General features: G+C 31.5%; 4 protein-coding genes across 4 annotated transcripts in view; 3 read left to right on the top strand and 1 right to left on the bottom strand.

Moving 5' to 3' along the window:
* LOAG_18422 (spliceosome RNA helicase BAT1) overlaps nucleotides 1-1,912 on the top strand; it is a 5,109-nt gene extending 3,197 nt beyond the window's left edge. Inside the window, exons 7-10 of the mRNA XM_020451081.1 lie at nucleotides 622-765; nucleotides 948-1,058; nucleotides 1,261-1,408; nucleotides 1,626-1,912. Coding sequence (XP_020305169.1) covers nucleotides 622-765; nucleotides 948-1,058; nucleotides 1,261-1,408; nucleotides 1,626-1,645 — 423 coding nt within the window. The 3' untranslated portion in view covers nucleotides 1,646-1,912. The remainder of the gene's footprint in view (nucleotides 1-621; nucleotides 766-947; nucleotides 1,059-1,260; nucleotides 1,409-1,625) is intronic.
* A 347-nt stretch (nucleotides 1,913-2,259) lies between these two features.
* On the top strand, nucleotides 2,260-3,122 carry LOAG_18421 (hypothetical protein; the record flags this gene model as incomplete). The annotated part of the gene is made up of 1 exon (XM_020451080.1): nucleotides 2,260-3,122. Exon 1 carries the CDS (start codon nucleotides 2,271-2,273, stop codon nucleotides 3,120-3,122), a length of 852 nt encoding a protein of 283 aa, XP_020305168.1. The 5' UTR covers nucleotides 2,260-2,270.
* Nucleotides 3,123-7,094: 3,972 nt separating this feature from the next.
* Nucleotides 7,095-10,843, top strand: LOAG_07750 (hypothetical protein; the record flags this gene model as incomplete). The annotated part of the gene is made up of 6 exons (XM_020447529.1): nucleotides 7,095-7,467; nucleotides 8,527-8,805; nucleotides 9,579-9,688; nucleotides 9,908-10,035; nucleotides 10,345-10,461; nucleotides 10,716-10,843. 6 exons carry the CDS (start codon nucleotides 7,095-7,097, stop codon nucleotides 10,819-10,821), a joined length of 1,113 nt encoding a protein of 370 aa, XP_020302251.1. The 3' UTR covers nucleotides 10,822-10,843.
* Nucleotides 10,844-13,760: 2,917 nt separating this feature from the next.
* On the bottom strand, nucleotides 13,761-13,943 carry LOAG_07749 (hypothetical protein; the record flags this gene model as incomplete). The annotated part of the gene is made up of 1 exon (XM_003143282.1): nucleotides 13,761-13,943. A coding segment is annotated over one exon (183 nt), but the record flags the coding sequence as incomplete, so codon positions are not given.
* Between the last annotated feature and the right edge of the window lie 187 nt (nucleotides 13,944-14,130).

Genomic DNA, 14,130 nt, shown 5'->3' with positions numbered 1-14,130 from the left:
CATGCCATATATGAATTAAGAAGTCCATGATGATGGACATTCAGTGCTAGCGATTTCCTCAGGATCGCAAACTGCCATTAAAACTGCCATTAAAAAATGAATTTTCAAAAACGGAACAAAATTGGTAATTTGGGTCAATCGATTTCAAATATATACAGATATCAGAAAGATACGAATGCTATGTGAAAGTAACAGCCAGTGATGGTGATGTGTAATTTATTGGGCCTTGTAAACGAATTTTCCGCAAATTATATGGGTCTGAATTTTCCAGCCAATGGAAGTATACGTTGATGATGAAGCAAAGTTAACGTTGCATGGATTACAGCAGCATTATGTGAAACTGAAGGAAACTGAGAAAAATAAAAAATTACTTGAATTACTCGATCAGTTGGAATTCAACCAAGTAAACTTTTTTTAAACGAGATGTTATAGAAGCAAATTGTGTATATTTTATCGCAGAAGAGATTTCTGATGCTTTATCCGCGGCTTAAAGCATTAAAAGTAATTTTTCTGTACTGGTGGCGGTCAGTGGGTCACTATCGAGAATTATGGTTTTTAAGAGGATCTCATATTCGTATGGTACTATCACATTGTATATTCTTGTCTTAATGCACATTTCAGGTCGTAATTTTTGTGCGATCTGTACAACGCTGTGGTGCTTTGCACACTTTGCTCTCCGAACAAAATTTTCCAAGTATTGCAATTCACCGTGGTATGCCACAGGAGGAACGCCTTTCTCGATACCAGCAGTTCAAAGACTTCCAGGTATTGTGTAGATTATGACTGCTAAGTTTTACCTATCCTTAAAACTGCCAGTGATGCATTAAATGATGTTTTGATAAAAATGGTGATAGTTGCATCATTCGTCACTACCACTGAGGCATTCAACAACGACTGGTGAGATGGAAGGATCCTTGTTATATCATTCTTAAAAATGATTGTTCTAGAAGCGTATCCTTGTTGCAACGAATCTTTTTGGTCGTGGTATGGATATTGAACGCGTGAATATTGTGTTCAATTATGACATGCCGGAAGATTCAGACACATACTTGCACAGAGTACGGTTTTTTGCTCATTTTCATTTATACTTTAACAAGTGCTGCTCTTTCTTGAAATAGCACCTCCATACCTCCATAAATTTTATGAAATTAACTCAAGTTTAATTTTGTGGAATTAACTCAAATTTACTGCTATGAACGCTGGTCATTTGATAAATGAATAAGAGGAACTTCGAATGAGTACTGAAATATTGAATTGAAGGTAGCACGCGCTGGACGTTTCGGTACTAAAGGATTGGCGATAACATTTGTCTCAGATGAAAATGATGCGAAAATTCTGAATGATGTACAGGACAGGTTTGACGTGAATGTTACCGAATTGCCAGCTGAAATTGAGGTCGCGACATACAGTAAGTTTTTTCTTTAAGCTTCGTTTTGTGTTTCAGTACACTTAAGTATATGACGTTATGAAGGTTAAATTGCTCCCTTTTTATTTTGGAAGATGTTTTCAAAGTATAGTTAGATCGGGTTTTATTTTTCCCATCATATTTCTGACTTGGTCTTTCTTTTTTATTTTCGGCTTTGAATATGTTACTTGATTAGAAGCAAAAGTAGTTTGGATTTCAGTTGAGGGACGAGCTAACTGAAAGAAAAATGGCTCGGATTATTTGCATATCGGTGGCAGTTCATGGAAGAACATCACCAAAAAAAGTTGTTGTTGCTGTTAATGAGTCATTTTCCTTCATTGTAGTAGTGTTTTTGTTTGTCAGAAATTGTTTTCTTATAAAACCAGCGTTGCAATTGTTTGAAGAGATGATTTCCACTTTTTACTTGACAAATTATTGCTTGACAATTATATCCTTGACAATTATTGTATCGTTCCATCTTTTTATTACTTGAAAAATAAATTTGCATTATTCAAAAGTTTCAGTGTGAGAGCTGTGTATATCAGATGAAGGGAATATAGGATGTTTTCATCAAATAAACCAGTACATGTCGTCAGGTGAATCGGGTTATATGTCGCAAACGCTTATAAAGAGAGAAATAAATGGGCATAACTTATTTTAGGGAAGAGTTATCATGGTATACAGCTGGGGTTTGTCGCCAAAGGCATCTTCTGGCTACCTTCACATGGATGCTTACGTGGAACTATAAAACAGCTATTAGCTATGCTTTTTCGGAATCCTTAGGGAATCTTTTCCTGTTTCGGAATCTTTAGGTTAATTAGCCTGATTAGGTGAATGACTGTTGTATTTCGTTCGTTTCAGCGAAATGGCTTTGGTATTGTTGATGGGTACACCTGGTTCCGGCAAGACATATCTGTGCGGGGAATTGAAGATGAAACTTGGCGATGGAATTTGTGCCACTTTCTCATATGATGATATTTTCAACGATGATGGTTTCATGGAGTACCTATGGGGCAAAGAATATGCCACTGGAAGTATGCTGCGACTATATAGTTTGGATGGTAATACAAATGCTCATAATGAACGGAAAAGATGTGAAAATCGGATACGGGAATTTTTGAAAGTGACGCTATCAGTTGAAGATATTGTACCACCGGTAACTGTGGTTGATGATATATTTTATTTGAAAAGTATGCGAAGACCGTTCCGTAAAATGTCAATAATGTTTCATCTTCCGTATCTAGTTGTGCTGGTAGATGTGCCAATTGCTACAGCTCTAACACGGAATATGCAACGTCCTGTGAAGTGTCGCGTTTCGGAATCAACCATTCGGAAAATTCATCAACAAATGGAATTACCATCAAAAGATGATGGTAACTTCTTCATCTATCAATCTACAGATGATCTAAAATCACTAATTGAATATATTGATCGCATTAGATTGAAAACAAACTTATGGCTTAATTCGGATAATGTCAGGTCAAGAATATCTGAGAAAGACGAGGGAACATCATCGAATGACGCGAAACTGATGAAATTGGAGCTTGATCTGCGAAAATGTGTCAGTGAATTGATTCGAGAAAAAAATATTGGTAAAGATGGTAACATATTAGCTAAAATGAAGAAAAGTCTTTATTGGAGAATACGAACAGAAGATGTTATTGATTGGGATATGCAAGAACTGAAGGATATTTTGTGGAAAGAACTTCAGGTCTGATAATTATCTCAAGGAAATAATTATTTCAACACTCATTATTTAACGTTCCAAATTCAAATCTCCCCCAAATATTAACTTAGACGATGATGAGCGGTGACCTTTAATTTACTTCCGAAACACAATTCATTGCAATAAACAAATATAACAGTGACCTCAGTAGAAACCATTTTATCCTAATAATTCGTCCCTGCTTTTTCTTTTTTGTAGATCTGTCTAAAAGTTGAAAAATCTTTCGAAATAAATCCCTCGGGTCATTATTGAGTTATTCCCTCTTATTTTATCTAAATAATGTGATTCATATCACTTTATCACTGATTATCGACTATCATAATTTCCTTTTTTTGTTTCAGGAATATTATAGCTCAAAGAAATGAATCAATAAATTGACCGCTTGTCAACCATGAAATTATCTAATGCGAACAACAATGCTTACATTATTCAGTTCCTGAAAGTTGTAAATAATAATTATTCCAGTTTACTTATCACTACCTGTTTAACATTTATCAGCTCCAATAGAGATGTGTGTTTTTCTTCTGGGATATTACAAATCTGCAGATATCTCGCTATCGCTATTGTCATTTAAAGTGACAAAATGAAAAATGCATTTATACTGGAACAAATGATGTTACCTTTTCTTCTAATTAATAGACTAAAACTTTTCTTTCCTACCTTTCCCTTTCTCTTCCTCTTCTTTCCTGCTCTCTGGAAGAATATCGAGAAATCTTATTTATATAGATATATACATGTACATGTACAAATATGTAAATATATGGAAAGGAGGAGGAGGAGGAGGAAGAGCGGGGGAGAAATGGTGAGAGGCAGAAAGGGGGAAGGGGGGAGGGGGAGAAGAGAAGAGAAGTTTGTACTCCCCTTTCTTTCCTTCCCCCCTACAGAGTGATCGATTCGTCATATCGTTGCTTTTATCGCTTCACCCAACCGACCCCTCTATTTCCTGCTCCTCCCTTCCCTCCCTTGCTAATATTGGCAGAGAAGAAGGAGGAAGTGTTTTGTTTAGATATTTTCTGGAAAAGTATGGAGAGGGCGGGGGAGGGAAAGTAAGGGAGAGAAGCGGCGGGAGAGGAGGAAATATTGTAGTTGAATGATGAAGAGGAGTAGTGGTAGTGTGATGGAACAATTAACAATGGGCGGTAGAAGGAGGAGGAGGGGGAGGAAGAAGAGGAGGAGGAAGATCCTGTGTCACCTACCCTCTTGTTCGTTCGAGTAGTAATGATAGTGTTGGGGATGGATAAGAAGTAGTGTGGGAGGGAGCGTCACCAGAAATGGGTGTAAGAAGGGGGGAAATATTGAATTTGCAAAATATTTTCCCACCTTTTTACATCTACTTGTCCCTTTACCACTCCCGCCTCATCCCCATACCCTTTCATCTTCCCATTTCTCTCCTTTTGCGCATATCATTCTTCCCCGCTTACCCCTTTATACCCCTTTTCTCCCCGTCATTCTTTCCAATTGTGATGAAAACATTGAACGAACCGAGGGAACCCGTTCGGCTAATTTCAACCATTTTCCCCTTCCGTTATATCAGTTTTTCGATTAATTTCGCAGTGAGGTTTAATTGATTAGTTAATTAATCAGTTGATAGTGGACATATTAACAGTTTTAATCTGGGAAGTCGGTAATTTTTCATTTATCAATAAAATGACTAATAATATGAAGTTACTAAATTGTTAAATTTATTTTGCTTAGTATAATTCCAAACGTTTTACATGTCAATTTGTAGAATGAGAGAATGAGAGATACCACTGATTGATTAATTAATCGATTGAATAACTGGTTGATTGATTGATTGATCGATTTATTCTTTCATTCATCATCGCATTGATAAATTCTTTCACACTAATTTAATCATTATATGATTGATATGTATAAATATGCCATTTTATGTCGTCGATTTGGTTTAATTTTTCTATCAGCGGAATAGTCTCTATAGCGATATAGTTTCCAGTCCGTAAATTTTCCCGGAGGATTTATAAAAGCGGGATAAATTTAATCATGAGAAGTGTTATTTTCCCGGAATTGAATTAAATCAGATTGAAAAAAGAACCATTTTCCAAAATATAAATCATTTCTTTTTTCCCATTGTATTCATTGGAAAGATACAAAAAGACAATATTTTAAGTGGATTAAATCATCAGGTCAAATTAATTGGTAAGGGAACAAAGGAAAATTTAGGCATGAAAATGCTACCAATCTTTCGGCATAATATTACTAAAAGTTAAACGAGTATGGATGATAATATTAGAATCTTCAGACTGTCTGCTTTTTTTTTATTCGTTCATTAATTTATTTTTAATTTAAAAACTAATTTCAACAAGACCTCAGGATAGCGACAGTATCAAAATTTTATGGGCGCTCATTTGCGCCCGTAAATTATTTGCCATTCTCTTTGTGGCTTACTTTTTTTTGCTTAAGTATTTAAGAAAATGCATTGAAATTAGTAGGATACACTTCCGCTTAGGCCCTATACACTTAGCTCTTAATTGCATTTCCACTTTTTTTTACATTTCACATATACACGGGGGAGTGCACACCCAGACGCGTGCAGACAACAGACACACACCCACGACAGACAGACAGACGACACACATACACGCGCATGCATGCATGTAGACATAAATCGTTGATCAAGATATCAAGTTAGACTAGTACATTTGTTTTCCTATAATATACTGGATTCCGGTTTTAGACTTAACATTATTAATTATGCATAACCGGTCAATATACATCACACTTATGCTACGATGGATAGCACGTTAGATTTGAAAGTAATTTTGTTCATTATTTATACTTATTGCATATTTGTATATTGTTATTTGATTCTGTACTACCTATCATAGTCAACATTTGACTATGATAGGTAGTACAGAATTATCAAAGATTGAATTTCCGTAGATCGTAAGAGAATTAATTAAGATGATAATTAAAATAGGGATGGGTTGCGTACAAAAGGATTTCTGCTATGTTATTATTATCCATTCACACTGTATTACTAACAAAATATGAAATAAAGGGAAAAGAAATAATGAAATATCACAGAAAAAAAGTGATGTAAGGAATGGTAATCAAATAACTATAAGAACAAGTTTAAATAACGAAATAATCATATGACAAATTTGAGTAGTTGATTATAGCATATGAAATAAACGTTTGAAAAAAGCAATAATCCTAAATGATTCGGTAGTAATTGTTAAATCTAACGTACTAAAAAGAAAAAATTGTATACTATACTGGATAAACGAGATTAAGCTTGAAGATCGAAATTTTCATTTCAGAAGAATCAGTTTCACGTCCAATCTTTAGCTAGAATAATATTCTCATCTTAGCTGCAAGGAATTTGGACAGAAATTTGATCTCTTCTTGAAAATTCCTTTTGATAAGCGTTTTGGAAAAGCAATATACCACCCATTTTGATAGCTTAGCTAAGCTAAGATAAACTATTCAATAAATAAACTATAAAATAATTGAAATAATTTGAGTAGCCTATAAAATTATTACCGATAGCATACATGAATAGCTTAGCATTATCAGTTATGGTTTATTATAGTCAATAATATTAGTGATGGTTAAATACATTAAAACGATTTGTTTTAGAATGTTATAGCCGAAGATATGTTCATCAATATAAATATGAATATATATATGTATATATATATATATATTATATATACATATATATATTATATTTACTATATTATATATACATATATACATATGTAATTGATTATTGATTGAATTATAATTAATTCCTAATTAGTCTTTCGAATTGAAAAACTTTTTCTGGATAAGGTTTGAATAAACATATTTACAGTACAGCAATTGGACAAAAAATTATTCTGAATATACATGTAAAATGTAATCGAGCCATTTTTAATTAGTCGTTTTTTTAATTGTTTTTTTTTTTTTAATTTGCCTCCATGTTAAAAGTATTGATGTTATTATACGAACAGGATGAAAATGGTAGGTACCGTAATGGCTGTAGTGGAAAATGTGAAATCATCAGTATCATCGTCATCATCAACAATGGAAACGGTGCAGCAACAACAACAAGAAAATGATAATAGTATTAAATCACTTGATTTACAATGTGATGAAGAATTTGATGAAGTATTGGCCGAAAGACCTACTACCAGCTATAATCGTTCGCATCAACAACAGCAACAACAACAACACCAACAAGATCAACAACAACAACAACAGGAGCAACAACAACAAAATGATCATCATCATCATCAGCAGCAGCAGCAGCAGCAATACCATTCAACTGATAATCATATATCGATAAGTGGTGGTGGAACTGTTAACAACTGCTCTGTTGTTGATTCACCGTGTAAGTCAAAGAAAAATATCCATCTTAAAAAAATTTTCATGCATTTGACATCTTTCCAGTCTGTGATTATTGCTGTTTTATGAATACTTATGATTTAAAAAAATCGATTGATAATATTATCGAATTACCAAATATTAATTGGTAAAAAGATTAAAAGTTAAATTAATGAATATTCGTTTCATATGAAGGTAAAATCTATGATTAAATGCTACTAGTGTTATAGTTTAATTTAACAAATTTGCATGCATGCTTTTATCTGACGTACATTTACTGATCACCTAACTATGAGAACTCCATTGAATGTTTGTTTCATTCAAGGTATATTGTTATTCGAGTATAGATATGAGAAACTGTTATCATCTTATGATCGATCAACTAGCGGATATGATATTGTTGTTTTTAGTAATGATTTAGTTTGGACTAATGAATTAGTTTATTCATTCTTGCTTTTTGAAGAAATTAATCCAAATCACACAAGGATATTCGAGTTTTTAAGCTGTTTCTTAAAATGATTTAAAATTTTCAATTTCATCTATAATATGAGTATATGTAGTATGAATTGTCATTTAAGGATGAATAAATGATTAGATTGAAGAAGTTAGTTACAGCAAGTTTATCTCTAAATAAGAATTCTTTGCAACAATTTTTATCTCATTTGCCCACGGAAGTAGGTAGCTACTCTGTAAGGAAGTTAGCATTAAAAAATCTTCATTTCTTTATTTTCAGAGTTATTTTTATATGTTTGCAAACAAATTCTATATATTTTAAATTTCAGGAATAAAATCTACAAATTGTTGAATTTTTCCTTTACTCTTTATTTATTTATTCTATTTATTCATTAGTTAATTCATTTATTTAATTAATTAATTTATCTATTTGTTCGTTTACTCATTTCTTCCTTCCTTTATTTATTTATTTGTTTACTATCATTATCATTATTATTATTACGAAGTTATTTGAGCATTTGGTGATCATTGTTTACTTTAATCATTCACCATCAAATAATGGTATTCAAGTTGATCCTTCTAATTAACATAAATTACTTTTTTCATTTTACAGTATTTAATAAAATGAAGCGCCAGTGGCGAAATTATGGTTGGTATACGTCATGTGAAGAAATGGATGAAGTACGTCGACGTGAAAAAGTATCGAAACGTAAAAGTGTCACATCAGTTCACGGTACGAAGGTTTTTTATCGTTGTAACAATTGGAGACGTACGAGATGTAATTTTCGAATGTATGCCATTATTTTTGCATCCGACAAAATGTGCTTATTTGCAAGTGGTGAACATGATCATACTGCCAAAGATCCATATTATGTTACTGAAATTACTCCACGTTAGTGTTTTTTTCTTCTTTTTCTCAAAAATTTTTGTTGTGTTTTTTTCTTTTTTTTCTCAAAAATTTTTGTTTATAAGTTATCATCAGTATGTATCATTGATATCCACATTTATCACTCAATCATACAGTTGTCACGGAAGATAACGCTTTGTCGTTAACATCAAGTAGTTGTTATTTTATCATCCAATGTTATCGAAAAAAAAAGGTCATTGTTGTCTAATATTTACTACTCTGTTATTTGTGATCAAAGGTAGCCAGATCGTCGGTAGGTCTCTTATCACTTTGTCACCGCAAATAGTACCATCTTATGGTAGGATACGGCGCAATTTATTATAGGTTGAAGTGTATGGCGTTATTTTAATTTGGAGAGATCATGATTTTTTCCATAAACTCATGATGTTAGGTGGGAAAACATCCACTCAGGGAATCGTTTACCAAAAAAAAAGTCAATGAGAAAATTATAAATTAAATTAAGTTTACGTAGAATAAAATAAAGAAAATCATTAATACACCTGGTAGCGACTGATTTCAAATCATTTTTGGTCTTAAGCTTGTTATACCAGACAAACTCCTTTCAAGAGATGTATCGATGATTCTGTCTACGTTTTATGGCAACCTCGTCTAATCCTGTTTCGAGAAGTGATTATCATAGAGTGAAATAGGTTAATGATTATACGAATCAGCTTTTATTAAGTAATCTTAATAGATGCTTTTCTGTTAAAAGCATTTGTACTGTTTATCTTTGAATATACGATTTCAACATTTTACAGAAGTGGAAAGAGATCCTCAGATATCAGTTCCATCCACTGCACAACAAGATATCCTTACACAGTTCGTCATGAATGCTACTGGTAATTTATTACCTGATACCGATCAGGAGGTAATTCATGTTTTCATCTTTTTGTTTCATATTTCAGTACTGTTGATTTTAAATGTTCTCAAAATGTGACCACATGTAATTATGCACGTTAGTAACAATGGATTAGCTAATTATCGATTTATATTCATCTCGTTCCAAATTTATTATAATTTTCAATTATTCTCTTATCCTTGAAAAAAAGGAATCTCCTTTTTTATTTGGAAGGAAAATTCTTTTCAGTCCAGAGAAGCGCCAGCGTCGCAGGTGTTCCTTCTACCTCCCACATACCAGTTAGCGGACGAACAGAGAATAACAGGAATGTTGCAGTTAGCAATGGAAATTGATCATAAGTTCACTTTCATTCAACGGTATTGTATACGTTTTCTTGCATAAAGTATTATTAGCATATGTAAATTTAAAAGAAAATCTTAAAAAAAACAAGTTGGCGTTATTTTTTTGAGTAGACTTTTTTGTTGTTAATTATAAATTGCAATAAATCATTAACAATAACAAAAAAAAAGTTTGCCCAAAATTTGAAAAAAAAATTGACAAATTCAGCATATTTTTCTCATTATTAGGTTTATCTTCATGAAAATGAACTAATTCTTAGTTGGTACTAAAGCAAGGCGTTATCAAACAGTATGATAAGTAATATGTGTTAAGTAATCTGTTTGTAGGAATAATGAATTCTGTTTCGAACCAAATGATCCCATGTTGAAGGGAAGAAGCATTGTATTACTGGATGGTGGAACAGTAGTACTTGTGATTGAGAGATTTGATGGAATTGAACTAAGGTATGGATTATTATAGTAATAATTATTTTAGATTTATCATTAAAAGTATTATTTCTCTGAGGAAATCAGAACTTTTCGTAAGGAAAATCATTTCGAAGGATTTATCAAGTTTTACTCTGATAACAAATCATACTTATATTATGAAAGGCTTCATTCATATTTTAATATATTACATATTTCAACGAAAAATTCTGTTAAATAATTTATCAAATCTTGCTATTTATCGATTTTGTTTGGAGTTTTATCATTTTCAGTCGTGAAGTATGGCAAAAAGCATATTGGAATCAATTTCTTTGGGCTATTCGGGGAAAATGTATGCGTGTATTGTATCAGAATTTTAAAGAACCATCCTATTTATAACGTAAATTTACAGAAACATTTTTAATTATTCAATTTTTGATTTCTCCATACTTTTAATAATTTATCTTCTACTTCTTCCATTTTATTTCTCATTATACAGCTCGGTAAATTTCGATGATTTTTCCTTTTCTTTATTTTTGTTTGCAAATTTCTCCTACTTTTCACATGTTCATATATTCTTAATTTTTGTAAACAAAAAAGAAATTGTCTGTCAACACGGTGTAATCATATTTGATTTATGGGTTTTTTTGTTTTTTTTGCATATTATTCATGTTCATATATCTGAAATTTCATCTGTTTAAACATCGCAGATATATTTTAGAAATGCCTGAAATTTACATTTTAGAAATGAGATTTTCCTGAAAGTTTGCAAAGTTTATTTTTTAAACTTTTTAAATGAAATGTAAATATTGTAATGTAAATGTAAATCTTGGAAATCTGGATCGTTTATTGTCATTCTATCTTTCGATAAATTTGGATCATTCATTATCACTCTATCTTTTGATAAATTCGGACTCTTCATTATAACTCCATCTTTGATGAATTTACATCATCCATTATAACTCTGTCTTTGATAAATTTAGATTACTCATTATCACTCTTTCTCCTGATATCACTCTGTCTTCTGTATGCCTTTCTCTGTAATACGTGTATTGAGACGTTTTCACGTTTCGTTTTTTATTTTACTTTCGTTTAATTAAAATTTATACATTTTAAGTTTGTAGCGTCTTTCTGAGTAATGAATATCACAATTTTGATTACACGAATATTTCATATCGTTGTTTTTGCGTTTAATTCCTACGTTATTTCACGTTTTTCTCCATGTTAAAAACAGTAGTTTGCATTGTTCAAATTGTATCGAAATTTAGTGAAACGAGAAAACTGAGGAACATTCGAATTCTGATTCCATATATTCACCGTCATATTTAACGTAAATCGGTGTTATCATAAATGATTTAACTCTGATATGAATACTGATAATATTGGTGCATTTGGAACATTCTACCTTTAATTTGCCATGAATCTCCGCTATATTTTTATGATATTGGTTAAAAATTTTTCTCAAGAAGATATACATTGGCGCTAGTGAATGATTTGTTTAGATTGGTGCATATTCTAATAATCGATAATCGATCAAAAATATATTGTTACCAATGGATAATATGCATTCTGCTGTGCTTCACAACTGTTTTAATTAAGAGTCTTTAATTGTCAACTAATTATAAATTATTTGACAATTAGTTTCAGTGTTTTGTTTAATTTGAACCATAAATAATTAGTTCAGTGTTCTTGATTGATTTGCTTCAGATGAAACTATACGACTTTTTTTGAAGGATAGCAGCAATTTGTCCGCTAAAATATTGGTTTATAAAAAACCTCTTTTAAAATTAGTCTTCTCCCTCCATTCTCTCTCTCTCTCTCTCATCTTACCTAATTTTTATAATTGAAAACCTCCCTCAGTTTATGCTTTTATATTTATGCTCAAAATAAAATCTTTTTTTTCCAATCCATTTCAAATAATTTTTTCACTTAATTTATACAGTGTGTTATAATTTTTTCCTGGAATATTTCTCCAATTTTTGAAGTTCTTTTTTTTTCTGTTGAGATTTCTAATTTCAAAGACATTGATGGGAGTAAAATTATCTTTTGTGCGAAATCATAACTTCAACAAGAACATGATGACAATTTTTTAGTATAGTGGTTCCCAACCTTTTCTTGGCCATTGACCATTTTGACTTTTTTGTTTGTGGCATAGGACCAGGTTTAGGTTCAGAAATAATAGATTCTGTGTATTTGAAAGTAAACTTCAATCAGAAGTTCCGATATTAGTTGAGCTCGTAGTTAAATATTATAATAAACAGGAGGGGTATAAGTTTTAATAACTCTCACGGTCCAAATTTTAGTGCCCACGGACCATCGATTGGGGACCATTATCTTAGATGAAATATAACACATGTCATCCGTTTGTATTACATTTCATTTTTAGACCTCTCATGTATGCATGCATACTTTTCTGATTGTTGATCGGAAATTTTTGTACTATTTTATAACTTGTATAGCAACTATTAGCAAACAAACTCAAACAAGTCTTCCGGTTGGTTTGTAATTTCAATTTCTTTCTTTGCAGTATTTCAAAATTAAAATCTGGGTTTGAAATATTTGCATAAAATTTGTAGGGATGACTTTTAATGATATGTGCCTTCTTTTCATATTCTAATTATTGATTATATTCAATGCCTTCGTTATTTAATTACAAATAAAATCAGAAGGATAAATGTGTGCTACATTGTATGTTTCTCTAAATATAAAATCCGAGCGAAATGATTCCGAAAATTCCGGTTCAGAAATAAATTTCAGGATTGCGTCATTAATAGAAAAGATTCATTCACTTTCATTATCACTTACATTTGTTTAGAAAATTCAATTATCAATGATTTATTGCATATAAACGCATAACATTACCTGATTTAATAAATTAGAAATGAGGTAAGGTGAGAAACAGTATCGTCAGCCGTAATTTTAATATCTTCAATCGTTAGTCTAGTCGGAAAACTATCTGGTAAAACCAGATAATGAGAACGAAATGAAGCAGGATAAAGGAGTGGTCAAAACAAATATCAGTTTGATTTCAATCAAATCTAATTATTTGTATATTTTCTGTCTCTTGCTTATTTTTACAGTAACCGTTATTCCACTACCTGATATATGTGATTCGTTATCACTGTCAATTATAGTTAATCGTTATCACTACTGGCTTATTAATCTCGGCAGATTCATCTGTCAGGTCATCTATTTCTACTGCGCTATGTAATATATATTGCTATCTTAGCTAATTACTATTCCATTCTTCGTTTTTTTGCTTTTTATTTTCGATCAGGGCATCTGCAAGTCCATCCGTATTTACTTCGCCATGCAACATTACTTCAGTTTCTAAATTATTATGAGTTTCGTATCAGGGCATCTGCAAGTTCAGCCATATTTACTTCGCCATGCAATATTACTTCAGTTTCTAAATTACTATGAGTTTCGATCAGGGCATCTGCAAGTTCAGCCATATTTACTTCGCCATGCAATACCACATTATTTTCCTGATTAACCGTATTCGTTTCACTCACTTCTATCTAAATCAGTTTGATATTATTCAATTGTATAATTTTAACATAAAATTTGAAATCATTTTCAATGTATCAATAATAAATCGAATTCATTTTAATCTTAACATTAATTGACATACATATCATCCTTCTAACAATAAATATACTATTAAATATTGATCGATATGATGAATTTAAGTATAAAAATGGTTTT

The sequence above is a fragment of the Loa loa genome (assembly GCF_000183805.2).
Source record: "Loa loa unplaced genomic scaffold supercont3.304, whole genome shotgun sequence".
NCBI lineage: Eukaryota > Metazoa > Nematoda > Chromadorea > Rhabditida > Onchocercidae > Loa > Loa loa.
Note: the sequence above shows the minus strand (reverse complement) of the source record. Positions and strands in the feature narration are given on the sequence as shown.